The 20,510-nt window shown below is 40.8% G+C and overlaps 3 protein-coding genes across 3 annotated transcripts in view; 2 read left to right on the top strand and 1 right to left on the bottom strand.

The window, feature by feature from the left end:
- The window catches only part of LOC126071242 (zinc finger protein OZF-like), a 43,606-nt gene extending 40,024 nt beyond the window's left edge, over nt 1-3,582 (bottom strand). Inside the window, exon 1 of the mRNA XM_049875479.1 lies at nt 3,371-3,582. Within this exon, the coding sequence (XP_049731436.1) occupies nt 3,371-3,582 (212 nt within the window). The remainder of the gene's footprint in view (nt 1-3,370) is intronic.
- Nucleotides 3,199-20,510, top strand: part of LOC126072284 (zinc finger protein 420-like) — a 160,954-nt gene continuing 143,642 nt past the window's right edge. Inside the window, exon 1 of the mRNA XM_049877178.1 lies at nt 3,199-3,544. The gene's annotated coding sequence lies outside the window, so the exon portion shown is untranslated. The remainder of the gene's footprint in view (nt 3,545-20,510) is intronic.
- LOC126072286 (zinc finger protein 883-like) overlaps nt 3,497-20,510 on the top strand; it is a 37,896-nt gene continuing 20,882 nt past the window's right edge. Inside the window, exons 1-2 of the mRNA XM_049877184.1 lie at nt 3,497-3,588; nt 15,926-16,162. Coding sequence (XP_049733141.1) covers nt 16,160-16,162 — 3 coding nt within the window. The 5' untranslated portion in view covers nt 3,497-3,588; nt 15,926-16,159. The remainder of the gene's footprint in view (nt 3,589-15,925; nt 16,163-20,510) is intronic.

The raw sequence follows: 20,510 nt of genomic DNA, 5'->3' as shown, positions 1-20,510 counted from the left end.
CATTAGAAAAACAATTAATGGAATCCACCACATAAATAAAACAAAAGACAAGAATCACATGATTTTATCAATTAATGCAGAAAAGGCATTTGACAAAGTTCAACACCCATTCATGATAACAACTCTCAGCAAAATAGGAACGGAAGGAAAATTCCTCAACATAATAAAGAGCATTTATACAAAGCCAACAGCCAACATCACCCTAAAGGAGAGAGCCTGAGAGCACTCCCATTGAGATTGGGAACCAGACAAGGATGCCCTTTATCACCACTCTTATTCAATATTGTGCTGGAGGTCCTAGCCAGAGCAATTGGGCTAGATAAAGAAATAAAGGGCATCCAGATCAGCAAGGAAAAAGTAAAAAAGTATCTCTGTTTGCAGATGACATGATCTCATACACAAAAAACCCTAAGGAATCCTCCAGAAAACTACTGAAACTAAGAGTTCAGCAAAGTATCGGGATACAAGATAAACATACAAAAATCAGTTGGATTCCTCTGCACCAACAAAAAGAACATTGAAGAGGAAATCACCAAATCAATGCCATTTACAGTAGCCCCCAAGAAGATAAAATACTTAGGAATAAATCTTACCAGAGATGTAAAAGACTTATACAAAGAAAACAATGATACACTTCTGCAAGAAACCAAAAGAGACTTACGTAAGTGGAAAAACATACCTTGCTCATGGACAGGAAGACTTAACATTATAAAAATGTCTATCCTACCAAAAGCGATCTATATACATTTAATGTAATTCCGATCCAGCATAAAGAAAACCAAAATCCTCACAACTGGACCAATAAGCAACATCATGATAAATGGAGAAAAGATTGAAGTTGTCAAGGATTTCATTTTACTTGAATCCACAATCAACATCCATGGAAGCAGCAGTCAAGAAATCAAACATCACATTGCTTTGAGCAAATCTGCTGCAAAAGACCTCTTTAGGATGGGGAGCAAGGAAAAGGAGTATTCACTAACTAGATAGCAGACAAGAACTATTTTAGGTGAAGGGAAAGGGAGCACACTATATGGAGGAGGTCAACACAACTGGACTAAATTAAAAGCAACGAAGTTTCCTGAATACAATCAAACACTTCGAAGGCCAGAGTAGCAGGGATGGGGGTCTGGGGACCATGGTTTCAGGGGACATCTAGGTCATTTGGCATAACAAAATGTATTAAGAAAACCTTCTGCATCCCATTTTGGTGAGTGGCACCCGGGGGTCTTAAAGGCTAGGAAGCGGCCATCTAACACGTATCAGTTGGTCTCAACCCACCTGGAGCAAAGGAGAATGAAGACCACCAAAGACACAAAGTAAATATGAGCCCAAGAGACAGAAATGGCCACATCAACCAGAGACTACATCGGCCTGAGTCCAGAAGAACTAGATGGTGCCCGGCTACCACTGATGACTGCCCTGACAGGGAACACAACAGAGAATCCCTGATGGAGCAGGAGAACAGTAGGATGCAGGCCTCAAATTCTCATAAAAAGACCAGACTTAATGGTCTGACTGAGACTGGAGAGACTTCGGAGGTCAATGTCCCCGGACCCTCTGCTAGGCCAAGACTGGAACCATTCATGAAGCCAACTCTTCAAACAGGGGTTGGGCTGGACTGTAAGACAGAAAATGATACTGGTGAGGAGTGAGCTTCTTGGCTCCAGTAGACACATGAAAATGTGGGCAGCTCCTGTCTGGAGGCAAGATGAAAAAGCAGAGGGGGACAGGAGCTGGTTGAATGGTCATGCGGAATACAGAGTGGAGACAAGAGTGGAGACAGTATGCTGTCTCATTGGGGGAGAGCAGCTAGGAGAACATGGTAAGGTGTGCATAAGTAACTGGCTGGTAAACTAAAGTTGGCAGTTCGAACTTGACTGACTTGATTTGTAAACTTTCACTTAAAGCACAATAAAAAAAAAATAAACCTCTTTAAAGTGTTAAAAAAGCAAAAATGTCATCTTGAGGACTAAGGTGTACTCGAACCAAAGCCATAGTATTTTCAATCATCTCATATCCTTGCGAAAGCTGAACAACCAATATGGAAGACTAAGAACTGCAGCATTTGAATTATGGCGTTGGCGAATAATATCGAATACACCATGGACTGCCAGAAGAATGAACAAATGTGTATTGGAAGAAGTACAGCCATAATGTTCCTTAGAAGCGAGGATGTTAAGACTTCGTCTTATGTACTTTGGACATGTTATGAAGATGGACCAGTCCCTGGAGAATGACAGAATGCTTTGTAAAGTACAGGATCATCAAAAAGAGGAAGACCCTCAATGAGAGGGATTGACACAGTGACTGCAACAATGGCCTCCAACTTAGCAATGATCTCGAGGATGGTACAGGACCAGGCAGTGTTTTGCTCTCTTGTACATAGGGTCACTATGGGTCAGAACCCACTCGATGGCACCTAACAACAACAAACACATTAAAAAACTTAGGCTTACCAAATTTTTATTTTTAAAGAAAATTTTTGATGGTGTTATTTCAGTATTGAAATGCATGCTTACTAGTTGAGTGTGTTTAAATTTTTGGTTGGTAATACAGATTTTGAGAAATATGATCTGGCAATAAACTCTACCTCTGAGACTAGTGGTACTGTGGTGCCACCCATCTGTAGTGTGACAATATACCAAAGAGAACTACATAATTTATTGAAGGTGCCTTTCCATTAGGTTACACAGGGAACCTCTGGTTTCCAAATATGACACAGAAAAACCGAAACAAACCCATCCAGGCCCCCGACACAGGAAGCCATGATTATGCTTGCAAGCCTTATCTCACACAAATATTTTTAAAAAGGGGCAAAAGTTTACAAAAGTAAAACGCCCAAGAAGCATCGCCTAATAGAAGGCTCAACCTACACAACTGCGAGGCTCCAACTCACGGCTGCAGAGCATCACGCATTTCAAAAAGGACCCACCTTGACCCTAAATGCATTAGAACCGTAATAAACCCTTACCTCTGAGTTCCAGAGGCAAAAAAAAAAAAAAAGGCTGGCAAAACATTTATGCCAATACTAACAAAAAGGATACCATAAAAGAAAGAAAGAGCCCGGACAATCTATAATTCCAGAGCAAGTCAGTGAATACCCCCGGTCACTGGGCGGCGCCTCTTGGCTACACAGGGAAACCCTTTCGTTTGCACAGACGCCAAGAAACCGGAAGCGGAAGTGCACATCGAGGCCCCAGCCTCGTTTGCTCGGCCGTCTGTGTCTGTAGCAGTTCGACCCGGTCAGGTATTACGTGCAGCCGGCCGGGCTAAGGGCACTTCTCTTGCTCTCGTGCGCAACCCTGACTTCTTCTAGTCTGGCTGTGCCCGGGGCCTCCCGTCTCCGCCGCCGCTGCTGTCCTGCTACCCGGTCGCTTTCTTGTGGCTCCTGCTATCGCCGCCGCCGCTTTTCTGCAGCCGCCACTTTCCTGTCGTTGCTGCCGCAGCCGCTGCCGCCGCCTCTTTCCTGCCGCCGACTTCTCGGAGAGCCCGGCCCACCCTTTCTACCTGCAGCTGCTTTCTACCTGCCGTGGTCTGGAAGGTAGAAGTGGTGGGCTGGGCGTGGGGCTCTCGGTGCATTCACAGGTAAAATCGTGTAAATCCTCGTTAATCAACAGTGCGGTTCCCAGGCTAGCAGCGTCATCTACACCTGGGAGTTTGTGAGAAATGCAGATTCTCGGGCCTCATGGAACCCCAGGGGAATTAGCCTGAACCTGAACGCACTGCTCCCACCTCCTGCAGTCGGCCTCCAAAACTCAAAGACATCAGTTTTCGGCCTTCCTTATTCAGTGTCTAGCTTTCGCATGCGTTTGAGAGGGTTGAAGACATGGCTTGAGTCAGGCGCACATTAGTCCTCAAGGTGAGGTCTCTGCTTTTAACACTTTAAGCAGATCTTTTGCAGCCGATTTAGGACCATATTTATCCCAGTTTCAGGAGGAGAATATTTAGTAAGAGGCACATTTCGAGGAATTTGTAAGTCAGACATTTTTGGCATGATTGTATTAGAATATGGCCAATCATAGTTCAACAAAAGTAAAATGTGATGTAGCTGCTGATGTGTCTAAATTTCCCTTTTTTCACCCACTCTCGGTCCAAGAAGCTAAATTCTTTTTGTAATAGTGTCATTTCATGCTCTCTTTTGTGTGTGTGTTTGTGTGTGGAAAAATATGTATAGCAAAATCTTTTCCTGTTTGGAATATTTTTATATGTACAGTTCAATAACATTAATTACTTTCACCATGTTCTGCAACCATCACCACTATCAGTTTCCAAGGTTTTCCATCACCCTTAGCAGAGAAACTCAGCACCTCTGAAGCATTCATTTCTCCTTTCCCCTCTCATCCCCCTCTAGTAATCAGTAATAAACTTTGGTTGCTGTGCATTTGCCTATTTTAGACATTTCATCTAAGTGGGATCGTACGATATTTGTCTTTTTGTGTCTAACTTATTATACGTGCATTTATTTTTTATGTTTTTAATAACATTTTATTTTCAGTGAAAGTTTACACGGCAAAATAGGTTTCCATCTGACCATTTCTACATAAATTGTTCAGTGACACTGGAGTCATTCTTGTGTCTCCATTCTGCTTAGCATAGCATTTTCAAGGTTCATCTATGTGGCAGCATTTATGAGTACTTCATTTCTTTTTTATGACTAAATAGTAAGAGCCCTAGTGGCACGGTGGTTAAGCGCTCAACTGCTAACCAAAAGGTCAACGGTTCTAACCCACCAGGCCCTTAGCAGGGGAAAGATGTGGCAGTCTGCTTCTGTAGATTACAGCCTTGGAAACACTATGGGGCAGTTCTACCTACTGTGTCCTGTAGGGTCCCTATCAGTCAGAATAAACTCAACGGCAACAGTTTGGTATAGTTGTGCTACATTTTGTTTATCTGTGCATCTGTTGATAGGCATTTGGATTCTTTCCACTTTGGGGCTATTTTTCAGTGGTGTTGCAGGGAACATTGGTGTAAAAGTACCTGTTTGCATCTCTGCTCTCAAGCCTTTTGGGTATATACCTAGGAATGGAAATTTCCAGGTCATGGTAATTGTATATTTAACTTTTTGAAGAACCACCACGCTGTTTTCCACGGAAGCTGTACCATTTTACAATCCCACCAACAATTTCTCTGCATTCTCCCTAACTCTTGTTTTCTGTTTTTCTGAGAGTAGCCATCCTGGTAGGGGTGAGGCGGTATCTTATTGTGGTTTTGATTTGCATTTCCCTGATGACTAATGACACTGAGCACCCTTTCATGCGCTTATTGGCTATTTGTGTATCTTTGGCGAAATGTCTTTTTAAGTTTTGTGTCCATTTGTAAAATGATTTGTCTGTCTTTATGATGTTGAGTGGTAGGAGTTCTTTATCCTGGATATTAAACCCGTATCATATATGATTCCCAAATATTTTCTCCTGCTCTATAGTTTGTGTCTTTTTTTTTTAATTGTGCTTAAATTGTAATATGTTACAGCTCAAGTTAATTTCTCATATAAAAATTTATACACATATTCTGTGACATTAGTTGCCATCCCTACAATGTGACAGCACATTCCCACTTTCCACCCTGAGTTTCTTGTGTCCATTCGACCAGTTCCTGTCCCTGCCTGCCTCCTCATCCTCCCTCCGGATAAGAGCTGCCGGTTTTGTCTCGTGTATCTGGTTGAACTAAGAAGCACACTGTTGATGAGTATTATTTTTTGTCTTATAGTCAGTCTAATCTTTGTCTGAAGAGTGGGCTTCGGGAATGGTTTTAGTTCTGGGTTAACAGAACATCTGGGGGCTGTAGTTTCTGGGTTTTCTCCAGTATCTGTCAGACCATTAAGTCTGGGTTTTTTATAAGAATTTTAGTTCTGCTCCACTCTGCACTTTTCTACCGCTGGATCCATCTGGGACTCTTTGTTGTCTTCCCTATGAGGGGGTCACTGGTGGTAGCCAAGCACCATCTAGTTCTTCTGGTATCAGGCTGTTGGAATCTCTGGTTTGTGTGACCCTTTTGTCTTTTGGGCTAATGTTTTCATTGTGTGTTTGGTGTTCTTCATTCTCCTTTGCTCCAAGTGGATTGGAACCAATTGATGCATCTTAGATGGCCTCTTGCAAGCTTTTAAGACCCCAGATGCCACTCACCAAAGTGGGATGCAGAACATTATACATGTGTATGTTTTTGTTTTTTATTTTTTTAATAACATTGAATTTTCAGTGAAAATTTACACAGCAAAATAGGTCCCCATTTGACAATTTCTACATAAATTGTTCGGTGACACTGGATACATTCTTCACATTGTGTCTCCATTCTGGTTAGCATAGCATTTTCAAGGTTCATCTATGTAGCAGCATTTATGAGTACTTCACTTCTTTTATGACTAAATAAAATATCCATGAGGATGGTATGTTTTTCTACTTCTGTAGGTCTCTCTTGGTTTCTTGGAGTAGTGTCTTGTAATTTTCTTTGTATAGGTCTTTTACATCTCTGGTTAGGTTTATTCCTAAATGTTTTATCTTCTCGAGCGCTATTGTAAATGGTATTGATTTGGTGATTTCCTTTTCAAAGTTCTCATTGTTGGTATAGAGGAATCCAATGATTTTTGTATGTTTATCTTGTATCCTGATACTTTGTTGAAATCATCTGTTAGTTCCAGTAGTTTTCTTGTGGATTCTTTGAAGTTTTCTGTGTATAAGATTATATCATCTGCGAATATGGATATTTTACTTCTTCCTTACCAGTTTGGATGCCCTTTAATTCTTTTTCTTGCCTTATTGCTCTGGCTGAGACCTCCGGCACAATGTTGAATAAGAGTGGTGATAAAGGGCATCCTTGTCTGCTTCCCCTTCTCAAGAGGAATGCTTTCAGACTCTGGGATGATGTTGGCCGTTGGCTTTGTATAAATGGTCTTTATTATGTGGAGGAATTTCCTTTGTATCCTATTTTGCTGAGAGTTTTTATCATGAATGGGTGTTGGGCTTCTTGAAATGCCTTCTCTGCGTCAATTGATGAGATCATGTGGTTCTTGTTTTTTATTTATGTGATGGATTACATTAATTGTTTTTCTTATGTTGAATCATCCTTGCATACCTGGTATGAATCCCACTTGGTTATGATGAATTATTTTTTGATATGTTCTTGAGTTCTGTTGGCTAGAATTTCTCTTGAGGATTTTTGTCTCCATGTTCATGAGAGATATTGGTACGTAATTTTCTTTTTTGTGGGGGGTGTCTTCATCTGGTTTTGGTATCAGGGTTATGCTGGATTCATAGAATGAGTTTGGTAGTATTCTGTCCTTTTCTATGCCCTGAAATATCTTTAGTAGTACTAGTGTTAACTCTTTTCTGAAAGTTTGGTAGAATTCTCTACTGAAGCTGTTAGAGCCAGGGCCTTTTTTTGTTGTCTTCATTTGGAGTTTATTACTTCTTCAATCTCTTCTTTTGTTATAGATTTATTTCATTTCTCTATATCGTTTTGTGTTAGTTTAGGTAGGTAGTGTGTTTCTAGGAATTTTTCCATTTCCTCTAAGTTTTCAAATTTGTTGGAGTACAATTTTTTATAGTATTTTGTTGTGATCCTTTTTATTTCAGTTGGGTCTGTTGTGATATTGCCCATCTCATTTACTATTTGGGTTTTTTGCTTTCTCCCCTGTTTTTCTTTTGTCAGTTTGGCCAGTGGTTCTATGAGTTGGAATCGACTTGACGGCAGTGGGTTTGGTTTTTGTTTTAGTGATTTTGTTGATGTTTTCAAAGAACCAGCTTTTGGTTTTCTTGATGCTTTCAATTTTTTTTCTTTTGTCTATTTCATTTATTTCTACTCTAATCTTTATTTCTTTTCTTCTGGTGCCCGAGGGCTTCTTTTGCTGCTCCCTTTCTATTTTTCCAAGTTGTAGGGTTAATGTTTTGATTTTGGCCCTTTCTTTTTGGGTGTGTGCATTTATGGCTATAAATTGATCTCTGAGCACTGCTTTTGCTGTTTCCCAAAGGTTCTGGTAAGATATGTTTTCATTCTCATTTGTTTCTGTGAATTTCTTTATTCTGTCCTTGATTTCATCTATAGCCCAGTAGTTTTGGAGCAAAGTTTTGTTCAGTTTCCATGTATTAGATTTTTATTCCTTTTTCTGTTATTGATTTCTACTTTTATGAGTTTATGGTCAGAAAAGATGCTTTGTACTATTTTTATGTTTGTGTTCTGTTAAGACTTGCTTTTGGCTTAATATGTGTTCTCGTCCATAGAATGTTCTGTGTGCATTGGAAAAGAATGTATACTTGGCTGTTGTTGAGTGGAGTATTCTGTATACGTCTGTGAAGTCAAGCTGGCTGAATGTGACATTTAGATCTTCTGTGCCTTTACTGATTTTCTTTCTAGATGTTCTGTCCTTCACCAAAGTTCTGTGTTGATGCCTCCTACTATTATTGTGGAGCTGTCTATTTCTCTTTTCAATGCTGTTAGAGTTTTGTGTATTTTGGAGCCTTGTCATTGGGTGTGTGTATGTTTATTATGGTTATGTACTCTTGGTGTATTTACTCTTTAATCATTATATAGTGTCCTTCCTTATCATTTGTGTTGAATTTTACTTTAAAGTCTTTTTTGTCAGAGATTAATATTGCCACTCCTGCTCTTTTTTTGTTTTTTACTTGATATATATTTTTCCATCCTTTCAGTTTTAGTTTGTTTGTGTCTTCAAGTCTAGGATTTGTCTCTTGTAGGCAGCATATAGATGGATTATGTGTTTTTTTTTAAATCCATTCTGCCACTTTTTGTTTCTCTATTTGGTACATTTAGTCCATTTATATCAATGTAATTGTTGATAGATATGAGCTTAGGGCTGTCATTTTGAAGTATTTTTGTGTATGTGTGTGGTTGACAGTTTCTTTGTTCCCCTTAGTTTTCTGTGCTGAGTTGGTTTTCTTTATGTATTTTCATTATTGCTGATTTCGCGTTTGCTATGTCATTACGCCTGCTAACCAAAAGGTTGGCATTTCGAATCCACCAGGCACTCCTTGGAAACTCTGTGGGGAAGTTCTGCTCTGTCCTGTAGGGTTTCTGTGAGTCTGAATCAAGTCAGTGGCAGCAGGTTTTTTGGAAACCCTGGTGGCATAGTGGTTAAGAGCTATGGCTGCTAACCAAAGTTCGGCAGTTCGAATCCATCAGGCGCTCCTTGGAAACCCTGTAGGGCAGTTCTGCTCTGTCCTATAGGGTCTCTATGAGTCAGAGTTGACTTGACTGCAGTGGGTTTTTGGGTTTGGTGTCTCTATGTTGTTCTTGTTTTTTATTTTGATGGGTAGATTTGTTAGTTTCCTCTATGGTTACCTTAAAACTTACCTCTGTTTCTAAGCTTAAAGCAATCTTTTATTTCTTGGTATCACCTTAACTTGTCCATGTGAAAATTCAATGACTACACTATTTAGTCCCTCTTTTTTGTTCTAATTTTATCATAATTTACATAATAATGTCTCTGTTTCCCTATTTTCAGTCTTTTAGCTTTGAGGGTTTTTTTTTGTGACTTCCCTATCTGGGTTGATATCTGGTTTTTCTGTCCTGTGTTCTAGTCTTGGGTTGTTGCCTGATATTGTTGCTTCTCTAGCTGAAGGACTCCAATTTTGGTTTGGTTTTTATGAGTTCTCTTAACTTCTGTTTATCTGGGAATGCCGTAATTTCACCATCATATTTGAGAGACAGTTTAGCTGGATATATAATTCTTGGATAGCAATTTATTCCTTCAAGTTTTATATATGTCCTCCCATTACCTTCTTGCCTGCATGGTTTCTGCTGAGTAATCAGAGCTTAGACTCACTGACTCTCCTTTGTAGGTGACTTTTCTTTTCTCCCTAGATGTTCTTAAAGTTGTCTTTATCTTTGGTTTTGGCTGGTTTGATTATAATGTCTTGGTGACTTTCTCTTGGAATCTACCCTGTTTGGGGTTCAATAAGCTTCTTAACTAGATATTTTCTCGTCTTTTACCATATCAGGGAAGTTTTCTGCCCGCAAATCTTCAGTAATTCTCTCTGTATATTCTGTTAACACCCTCGCCCCCCCCTGTTCTGGTGCTCCAATCACTTGTACGTTTTCCCTTTAGATAGCATCCCATATAATTCTTAAACAGTCTTATTTTTTTAAATTCTTTTATTTGATTTTCCTCCAATAAATTGGTGTCTAGGGTTTTATCTTCAGTCTCACTAATTCTGACTTCCATTGCATTAATTTTGCTCCATGACCTTCTATTGAGTTTTCTAATTCTGAAATTTTATTTTAATTTTTTGAATTTTTATTTACTGTCCCCCTGTGGTTTCTAGCAACCTGTTAAATTTATGTTCTGTTCCTGTATTGCTTTCCTGAATTCCTCTATTGCTTTGTTTGTGTGTTTGTTGCCTTGGTCTGAGTTTTGCCTGCTTTCCTTCCTGACCTCTTGAAGAGCTCTGTATGTTAACCTTTTGAATTCTAACTCTGGTAATTCAAAGACCTTATCTTCCTCTGGAAGATTGCCTGGTTCTTTGTTTTGGTCCCTTGCTAAAACCATCTTGACCTGCTTCTTTATGTGATTTGATATGCACTGCTGCCTCTGAAAAAAAAAAAAAATGCCTCTGAGCCATCAATAAATTATTATTGTATGTTTGTTTCCTGTGTCTTAGCTTTTTGTTTTGTTTTGATATGCCCAAGTAGGCTAGGCATGTGAGGTACTTTGGTTGTTGGGTTCTTTGAAGCTGTCACATCCTGTCATCAGGTGGTTAGAGCTGCTATTAGGGGTGTGAACCCAGGAGTCTGTTTACTTTTCTTGTACAGATTCAGCTCAGGTATCCAGGTTGTTGGTTACCAAGCGTGTGGTGCACACTCTTACTTACAGTTCTAGATGGGCAGGGTTATATAGGGGTGACTGGAGCAGGTACAGGTATCTGGCTGCTGTAGGAGGCTGTGTGCTCAGCAAGGTAGGGGGCTGACGACAACTGCCTATGAGTGCCCGGGTGGAAGGCATGTTCCTGTCCCCTAGAGCATGTTGTTTGGTGAGTTTTGCAGCTGGACTTTGGGCACCCAATGTGGTTGGCTGTAAGGACTGGGAGACACCACTTATTCTCGGACCCCTGTTGTGGGTGGCTAGGTGGAATGTTTGAAACCACCAGTCCTCTGGCCCCGTGTGGGTGGATGAGGACCCTGTTTAATGGATAGAGCAGTATCAAATGTCACGAATCTGCAACTTCCCCTTGGCTGCTGCATTTGAAAATAGGCGTCAGGTATATACCCTGTTGTTCTATGCTAATGAGGGCCATTCTGTTGAATGGGCTTACAAAGGTCTAGGCAGGCGTGACGGGCCATTCGAAATCCATGGGCCCCTTATGTCAGTGCATAGACAGAGGGGCAGTGCTTGCCCTGGATTTCTGGGTTAGGGAGAGCAGTAATTTTTTAAAGCTGTGAGACTGAGTTCCTAAGATCCCAGCTTAGGGGACTTGGCCTGTTTTTTTGTTTTGTTTTGTTTTTTCCTGAAGCTGCAACGCTGGTTTGGGCAGGCTAGCCCTTATTTCCAGCCTAAGGGTCTTAGCACTTGTTGAATACTGTTGGAGTGGTGCCTGAGCAGAGGGAGGATAGTGGTGGGTGAGGAGAAGGTGGCACTTCTCCATCCCAAAGGGAGAGGGGTTATTTTAAGCCCACATGATAGGTTAGATGCTTGCACTTTTGCAGATCCAGCGCTGCTTGCGCCTGGCTCTGGAGACTTGTGCAGACTCTCTGTCAGCCAGTCTCTCCCAAAATGGTGAAAGGCGTCCAGAGTGTTAACAGCTTTCCTCAACCCCTGTGCCGCAGCTGACCCAGCCAGCAGGATGCTAGCTAGGTAACTGAAGACTGACACTTATCTGCTTTGGAACTGTCTCTCCCTCCTCCTGCTGCTCAGTTCTACTACTCAACTTTGTCTTTAATGATTAGGACTCCTAGGTTGTCTTATATAATTGGTTACTTGCTTTATGATGTCTTTGTTGTAAGAGGGACCACAGAAAGAGTCTGACTATTCTGCCATCTTGGCCCCTAGTTCTGTCTCTTCACTTTCTGATAAAGTCCTTTGATGCATAAAATTTTATTTTGATGTTGTCCAGTTTATCTTTGTTGTCTTTTGTTGCTCACGCTTTTGGTATCATATTTAAAAATCCATTGTTCAAAACTCGTGTGAGGAGAAAATAAATGTTCTCATTTTTTTTAATTGTGAAAATGTTGCATGTTTAAAATTTTTTAAAAAATGTGTAGGGGAAAATGATCATTAAATACCACTTGTAATGTCAAGATCTGTAGAAAAATATGGTGCCTTTTATTTTTACCTTTCCGTCCCTGTTGTTGTTTTTGTTGTTAGGTGCCATCGAGTTGGTTCCCACTCATAACTACCCTGTGTACAACAGAACAAAACACTGTCCAGTCCTGCACCATCTTCACAATCATTGTTATGCTTGAACCCATTGTTTTGGCCACTGTGTCAATCCATCTTTTTGAGGGTTTTCCTCTTTTTCTCTGACCTTTACTTTACCAAGTGTGGTGTCCTTCTCGAGGGAGTGGTCCCTCCTGACAACATATCCAAAGTATGTGAGACAGAGTCTTGCCTTCCTTGCTTCAAATGAGCATTCTGGCTGTATTTTCTTCCTGGACAGATTTGTTCATTCTTCTGGCAGTCCATGATACATGCGGTATTCTTCACTAGCACCGTAATTCAAATAGGTCAATTCTTCTTTGATCTTCCTTACTCATTGTTCAGCTTTCACATGCGTATGAGGCAGTTGAAAACATCATGGCTTGGGTCAGGTTCACCTTAGTCTTTAAAGTGACATCTTTGCTTTTTAACACTTTAAAGTGATCTTTTGCAGCAGATTTGCCTGGTGCAATGCATTGTTTGATTTTTTGACTACTGCTTCTGTGAGTGTGTTGATTATAAATCCAAGTAAAATGAAATCCTTGACAACTTCAGTCTTTTCTCCGTTTATCATGATGTTGCTGATTGGTCCACTTGTGAGGATTTTTGGTTTTTTTTATGTTGAGGTGTAAGCCCTACTGAAGGCTGTGGTCTTTGATCTTCATCAGTAAGTGCTTCAAGTCCTCTACACTTTGAGCAAGCAAGTATGTGTCATCTGCATATCACAGGTTGTTAATGAGTCTTCTTCCAATCCTGATACCCATTTCATGTAGTCCAGCTTCTCAGATTATTTGCTCAGCATACAGATTGAATAAGTATGGTGAAAGCATATAACCCTGATGCATACCTTTCCAGATTTTAAACCACGCAGTATCCAGAACAACTGTCTCTTGGTCTATGTACAGGTTCCTTATGCACAGAATTAAATGTTTGGGAATTGCCATTCTTTGCAATGTTATCCATAATATGTAATGAGCTACACAGTGGAATGCCTTTGCTTAGTCAAAACGGAGGTAAACATCTTTCTGGTGTTCTCTGCTTTCAGCCATGATCCATCTGTCATCAGCAATGATAGCCCTTGTTCCCCATGCTCTTCTGAATCCGGCTTGAATTTCTGGTAGTTCCCTGTTGAGGTACTGCTGAAGTCACATTTGAATAATATTCAGCAGAATTTTACTTGTATGTGATATTAATGATATCGTTCGATAATTTCCATATTCTGCTGGGTCACCTTTCTTTGGAATGGGTACAGATATGGGTCTCTTCCAGTTAGTTGACCAGGTAGCTGTCTTCCAATTTTCTTGGCATAGATGAGCAGGCACCTCCAGTGCTGCATCTGTTTGTTGTAACATCTCAATTGGTATTCCGTAAATTCCTGAAGCTTTGTTTTTTGCCAGTGCCTTCAGTGCAGCTTGTACCTCTTCCTTCAGTACCATCAGTTCTTGATTATATGCTACCTCCTGAAATTGTTGAATGTCAGCCAGTTCTTTTTGGTACAATGACTCTGTATTCCTTCCATCTGGGTGTCCTATTGGAGAAATTAATAAAAGGAAAGATAGTTCTTAAATGGGAGACACTGGTATAAAGATCATGCTAGAGAGAGAACATTTACGCTAAGAGCAAGAATTAGGAACAGGAATTAGGTGCGTGAATAAGCAGGTGGAAAGAAATGGCCCCAAGGCCAGAGACTGCTCCTTGGAGAAAACTTAATGATTTTCTGATTTATTGTTTAACCAGTTATTATACAGTTGAAAGAGAGTGTTGAGAAGTCCTCCCAGATGTCTAAAAATTTTGGAGACTGCTGGTCTTACGGCCTGAGAGCAAAGAAAAAAAGCAAAACTTGAGGGGCAAAAATAAGTGTTAACTGGAAAATGTCTAAGAAAAATACTGTTCGATCACAAATGTAATCTGGTAGTATCAGACTTTGTCTTAGCTCAGGAAAGGGAATAAGAATAATCAGCATCAGCCCAAAGCTGATTCCTGAGAGGTGGACATCAGATATGCCTCATCTCTCCAACCTTTTACCAGTACTGACATCAGCTATTTCTTCCACAGTATTCTGTAGCTCTCTGCTGAGTTTGATAATTCCTTGCAGTGGCCACATGGAACTCATAGACCATAATCATGGTTATGGGGTTTATTAGGGGAGTAACCGTTCACAATCCAGGATCAGGAATAACTTGAAGTTAACAGTATACAACTCAGAATACAGTTTGTCAATCAGGATAGCTTGCACACTGTTCTCCTGGTTCCCACTGTTGTACTGCTGCTGCTCCTGCCATACTGTCTCTAGTGGGGTCTTGAGGTCTTCGGTGTTACAGCTGTCTTCCTCCTGGGTCTAGGAGGGTCTCAGCACAGCGACTCTGGGTCCAAAGGACGTGCTCCACTCCTGGCTCTTCTTGATGGTAGCAAGGTTCCCCTTAACCTCTGTTGACTTAACTCTTTTAAACCTAGCAAGATGCCAGAACTGACCATTCAGCTTGGTAGGCAACAGGCATCTTATATACATAGCTGCTGTCCAATCCTTGCAAGAGTTTTATGCACCTTATATGCATAGTCCGAGTTAGTCATTCTGTGGGAGTTACAAGACCATGGGTAGTAAGGTAAAAGCACTTTACTGCACTGTAACATATTATAATGCCATAAATGAGAAGGACATCATGCTTGGTAAAGGAGAAGGTCAGCGAAAAAAGAGAAGGCCCTCAATAAGATGGACTGACACAGTGATTGCAACAATGGACTCAAGCATAACAATGATTGTAAGGATGGCACAGGACCAGGCAGTGTTTTGTTCTGTTGTACGTAGGGTTGCTGTGAGTCAGAATCAACTCGACAGCACCTAACAACACAACAGCAAAAGAGTTGAAAATTAAAAACACAAAACAAAGCATAACAGAAGGGCTTTAACTCCACGTCGTTAAAAGTCAGTGAAGCACGATGAGTTCATTGACCAAGCTTGAAAAATATGTTGTCCCTGAAAAGTCACCTATGTTTATATCAAATAATAGTGTGTGTTGATCTACGGAAACCCTGGTTGCGTAGTGGTTAAGTGTTATGGCTGCTAACCACGGCAGTTTGAATCCCCCAGGCGCTCCTTGGAAACTCTATGGGGCAGTTCTACTCTGTCCTATAGGGAGGCTATCAGTCAGAATCCACTTGATGGCACTGGGTTTGGTTTTTTTTGGTTTGGTGTTGATCTACAAAGGGTCAGGTTACATAGGTGGACCCACAACCTCAGCCTTGGACTCCTAACTCCCTGGAGGAAATCAGGTTTACATTTTGCAACCTGGCCAGGCCTGGATGCTTCTTCTGCTCTGGTAGGAGTAAATTCCTCCATCTGTGATCTTGTTGCCCCAAGAAAGAGGCCTGTGAAGCCGCATGAGGAGTGCAAGTGTCTGCTCTGGAAGGCCGGAGCCTGTTGTGTTTTATATGCAAATAATATCCTCAGGGTGGAGCATTTCCTTGAGGGAAGGAAGCCCTGCCAAGGGAAAGAGCTGAGGGCTAAAAACCTGGCACTGCCTCCTTTCTGAACTCTGTCTTCCTATCCTTCTTACATTTCAGATCTCGGGTTGGTGCGGGGAGAAGTAGTCCAGTCCAGGCACCTGTGGATCATCTTACACATTCTTGCAATCACAAGGATTTCAACTGCTTTGACAGGCTGTATGGACCAAACATTTATCTCCATGAGAACTGATGACTGGTGGCCCTGCTTCTATTTCCATCCTGCTTAACTGAAGTGGCTTTTTGGGTTTGGAGAGAACATTCACACAGAATTTCAGACGCAGGAGCAAGGAAATGGTGAGTACCACAGAGAACTGGGGTATTTTTATCATAAGGGGGTGAGGCTTGGTATGAATTTTTGGGGAATCAGCTGTGTGCTCTGGGCTCTGTTGTTCCTTGATGAGATAAAAAATGTGGCAGAGGAGGCCAAGTATCTGAGCCCTAAGAGGCATCCTAAGACCCTGCTCCACTGTCACTAAGCTCTTCCTCTACACATACGTGGTTTTTCAAGTCCTGGATGCCTGGGGTCACCTTTTTCAATGTGACCCACAGAGCCCTGGGTCATCACCATCCCTACCATAGGCCTTGGTGCTCTGTGTTAGTGACAGAATCTCCTGACGGGAGCCTGAAGATGGAGCAGCTCTGGCTCAGGAGGCTGAGCCCCAGGCCCTCCAGAGCCATCCTTGTCCCATCACTGCAAACTGTTTTTGTGGCTTCCCCGATAACTGCAGCCTTTTCTGTGTACTTCTAAAACTATAGCTCCACCTCCCACACTGTGTGAGGGTGTAAAAAAGGATGCAAAAAGATACATGGGAAGGTTCTGACTCTATTTATGGGGTCCTGCATGGGGCTTGGTGCTCTAATGACATCACCGTAGGAATGACACTGGGGACAGTGAGTCCACCTTGGTCATGTATGGGGTATCCAGACTCATCCTTTTTTCCAGCAGGGAATGGTTTTGCCTTGAGGCTCTCAGATGTGTGAGAAGCCTGATTCCCTAATGTACGTCCTTGTCCTCCCATGTATCTGTGCCTAGAGCTGGTATTAAATCCCTGTAATTTTCAACTGATCTCCACAGTCTTGAATTAGAATCTAAAATTAAAGTTTTCTTTTTTTTTTAATGCTAGAAAATCTCAACATATAGTGGCTTAGTCATCTAGTGCTGCTAAAACAGAAATACCACAAGTGGATGGCTTCAACAAAGAGAAATTTAGTCTCTCACAGTCTGGTAGCCTACAAGTCCAAATTCAGGGCATCACCTCCAGAGGAAGGCTTTCTGTCTCTCTCGAGGAAGGTCCTTATCATCTATCTTCCCCTGCACGAGGACCATCTCAGGCGAAGGGACCCCAGGTCCAGAGAATGGGCTTTGCTCCTGGTGCTGCTTTCTTGATGATATGAGGCCCCCCACTCTCTGCTCACTCCCCTTTTATCTCTTAAAAGATGAAAGGTGTTGCTCGCTACACCCCAGGGAATCTCCCTTTACATTGGATCAGGGATGTAACCTGGGTAAGGGTGTTACATCCCACCCTAATTCTCTCTAACACCTAATCTTGCCTCATAAACCACAGGCAGAGATTAGGATTTATAACACATAGGAAAATTACACCAGTCACAAAATGAAAGACAACCACACAATACTGGGAATCACGGCCTAACCAAGTTGACACACATTTTTGGGGGACACAATTCAATCCCTGACATACGGGATGGGTATATGTAAGTTCTTGGGTTTACATTTCTATTGGCATAGAATTTCTAGATTAGTGTATTTCTACTGAGAAATTTTCAGTTGAGTGGATATAAGATTTCTGAGACAATGCCTGTTTTAACTGATGTAAAAGTTACTCTAAAGCTTACTTAAATAATGAGAGGAATCTTCAAGACTGGTATGTAAGAAATCATGCTGGAATATCTAATGTGTTAAACAGTTCAGCCATTTTAGGAACTTTCTCCTAGCTGAGATAACCTGTATGTGCATAGGCTTTCATATTCCTGGTCATTAGAAATATAGCTCTAAGTTACATGTTTACGATTTGCATGAATACGTTAGGTGATTTAATAATAGGTACAGGCAACTAAATTTTAAATGGTTTTGTAATTACAAATGAGAATTCCTACTGGAAACAAATTTTTTTTTATTTGTATCATTTAAAAGTTTAATGTAGTTTACTTAAACTATGTTTTTACAGTAAATAATACCTTCAGAGTTCAAAATTCAATGTGAACTTAATAAGGTATACTTTATGAATACCTTCTCCTGCCTTTGTTCTTATCCAGCCCATTCCTCTTCCACCAGCTACCTTTAGATAGCCAGCTTTATTACTTTCGGAAGTGTCTTGCCAGTGCTTATGTAAAAGCAAGGAAATATACATACCAAAAAAAACCTGTGCTGTCCAGTTGATTCCAACTCACAGCGACCCTATAGGACAGAGTAGAACTGCCCCATACAGTTTCCAAGGAGCACTTGGTGGATTCAACTGCTGACCTTTTAGTTAGCAGCCATAGCCCTTAACCACTATGCCACCAGGGTTTAGAAATTCTTATTTCCCCTGCTTTGTTCTACACAAAGTAGCATGGATTTTACACTTACTCTTTAACAAATTATCCTGGAGATCTTCTCATAATAATGTTTTTTGCTGTTAGTTGCCTTCAAGTTGATTCCTACACATGGTGACCCCAAGTGCTCAGAGTAGAACTGTACTCCACAGGGTTTTCAAGGCTGTGACTTGGGAAGTAGATAGCCAAGCCCTACTTCCAAGGTAACTCGGGTTTATACTGCCAGCTGTGGTTAATAGTCCAGCCCTTAACCTTTTGGGCCAGCCACGGACGCCTTTGATGCAGTAACAATGTGTAACAAACAAAACCTCCAAACCGGTAGCAGTTGAGTCAGTTCCAAATCATGGCAACCTCATGTGTTACTGAGTAGAAGTGAGTTCCATAAGGTTTTCTTAGCCTTAATATTTAGGGAAGCAGAATACTAGGCCTTTCTTCCACAGGACCACTAGGTGAGTTCAAACAGCCATACTTTCAGTGAGTAGTCCAAAGCAAACTATTTGTGCCACCCAGAAACCTTCTAAAAGTACATAGAGTACTTAAATCTAAATTCTTATAAAACTCCATAATGCTGGATGCAGTTGATCTTAGTGCTGTTGTTGTTTTTAACTGTATTGCCATGAAGGCGCACTTGGATTATTTCCAGTATTTTGCTTTTACAAAGCTTTCTCTGTGAATATAAACATAAATTTCCAAGATCCAGGTATCGAAAGTTTAGGTATTAAAGCCTTTCTGAACCAAAGAAAAGTTAAATGAAAATGAAAGGATTTTCACAGGACTTTGTAAAATTAATATATGAAAATTACGTTTCTTTCAAGTTCTAAATAATGCTTTAAATATTCCGTTGTCAATTATATCATAAAAAAGGAGTGCAGAAAGTATTCCTGTATAACCCATTGCTGTCGACTTGATTCCAACTCCTAGCGTGATAATAGGTAGGCCTTGGTCAGTTTTTGTGACCTCCCAGTGTGTCCCTCCGTGATCTCATCCCTTCCTGCCTGGAGATTGTTCCTATGATGTCTAGATGTTGACATGCAGAACAGTGATGATCCAAAGGTGGTGATCTGGGGTCAAAGGTCCCAGGTCTTGAGCTCATTCCTGGTTGATGCAGCTCAGGTTCCATGGCCACTTCTCCAAGGGTCCAGTTCTTTTCACCTATGCCAGCCCACTGCTTATGCCAAACTGCTGGAATCAGCAGGCTGTATGTGGCTCGAGTCCCTGAGAGGAGGTGGAGGTTGGCTAATGGGGTTAGGTTTTTTTAATCTGCTGTGCTCTACCTTCCCAGTATCTTCAAAGCAACATTTATGTCCTGTCTCCAGAAGGAAAAATCATTTCTACCTTTTGTATCAAGGAGAATCTGTCCCCACCGTGTTGTGTCCTTGACTTGGCCATTCTGGTGTGTTCTAGTGAACACTGCGTGTTGTTTCTCTCTCTTTGGGTGTTGGTTATTGAAGTTTGATAAATTATATTCAGGTAGAAAGAGAATCTTTTTAGGTTATTAGAGAGCCCATGTATCTAATGTAAATAAAATTACAAGTGAGTAAATGAACATAAATACAAATTTATTGTGAAGAAAAGCTCTACTTTCAATATACAGAAGAATGAATCAGGATCCGTGCCTTATACAGAAAGCAATTCAGAATGGATCAAGGACCTAAATGTGAAAATTAAATCCATGAAATTCATAGAAGAAAATAATAGGGGTAGAACGGTGAAGCCTAGTTTTTAACCATGGATTACCAGAAACGACAACAAAAGAACAAGTAGCACAAGTCAGATTAGATAAATGGGACCTCATAAAGGTTAAATGATTCATCAAAAGACAATCAAAAATGTGAAAAGACAACCTATAGATTGAGAACAGTTTTCCAGGAACCATATATATGATAAGGGTCTAATATCCAAAATAAAAAATATATATAATTTAACAGGAAGATGAACAACCCAATTTAAAATAAATAAACACTGGCAACCATATGGAAAATTTGGAACCCTTATCTATTTGATGCAAGGAGTGCAAAGTGGTACAGCCACTATGGAAAACAGTTTGGCAGTTTCTCATGGTAAACCATACTACAGTATGAGTCAGCAG

This window comes from Elephas maximus, chromosome 3 (assembly GCF_024166365.1).
Source record: "Elephas maximus indicus isolate mEleMax1 chromosome 3, mEleMax1 primary haplotype, whole genome shotgun sequence".
NCBI lineage: Eukaryota > Metazoa > Chordata > Mammalia > Proboscidea > Elephantidae > Elephas > Elephas maximus.
The sequence above is the reverse complement of the archived record's forward strand: the minus strand, read 5'-3'. Positions and strand labels throughout refer to the sequence as shown.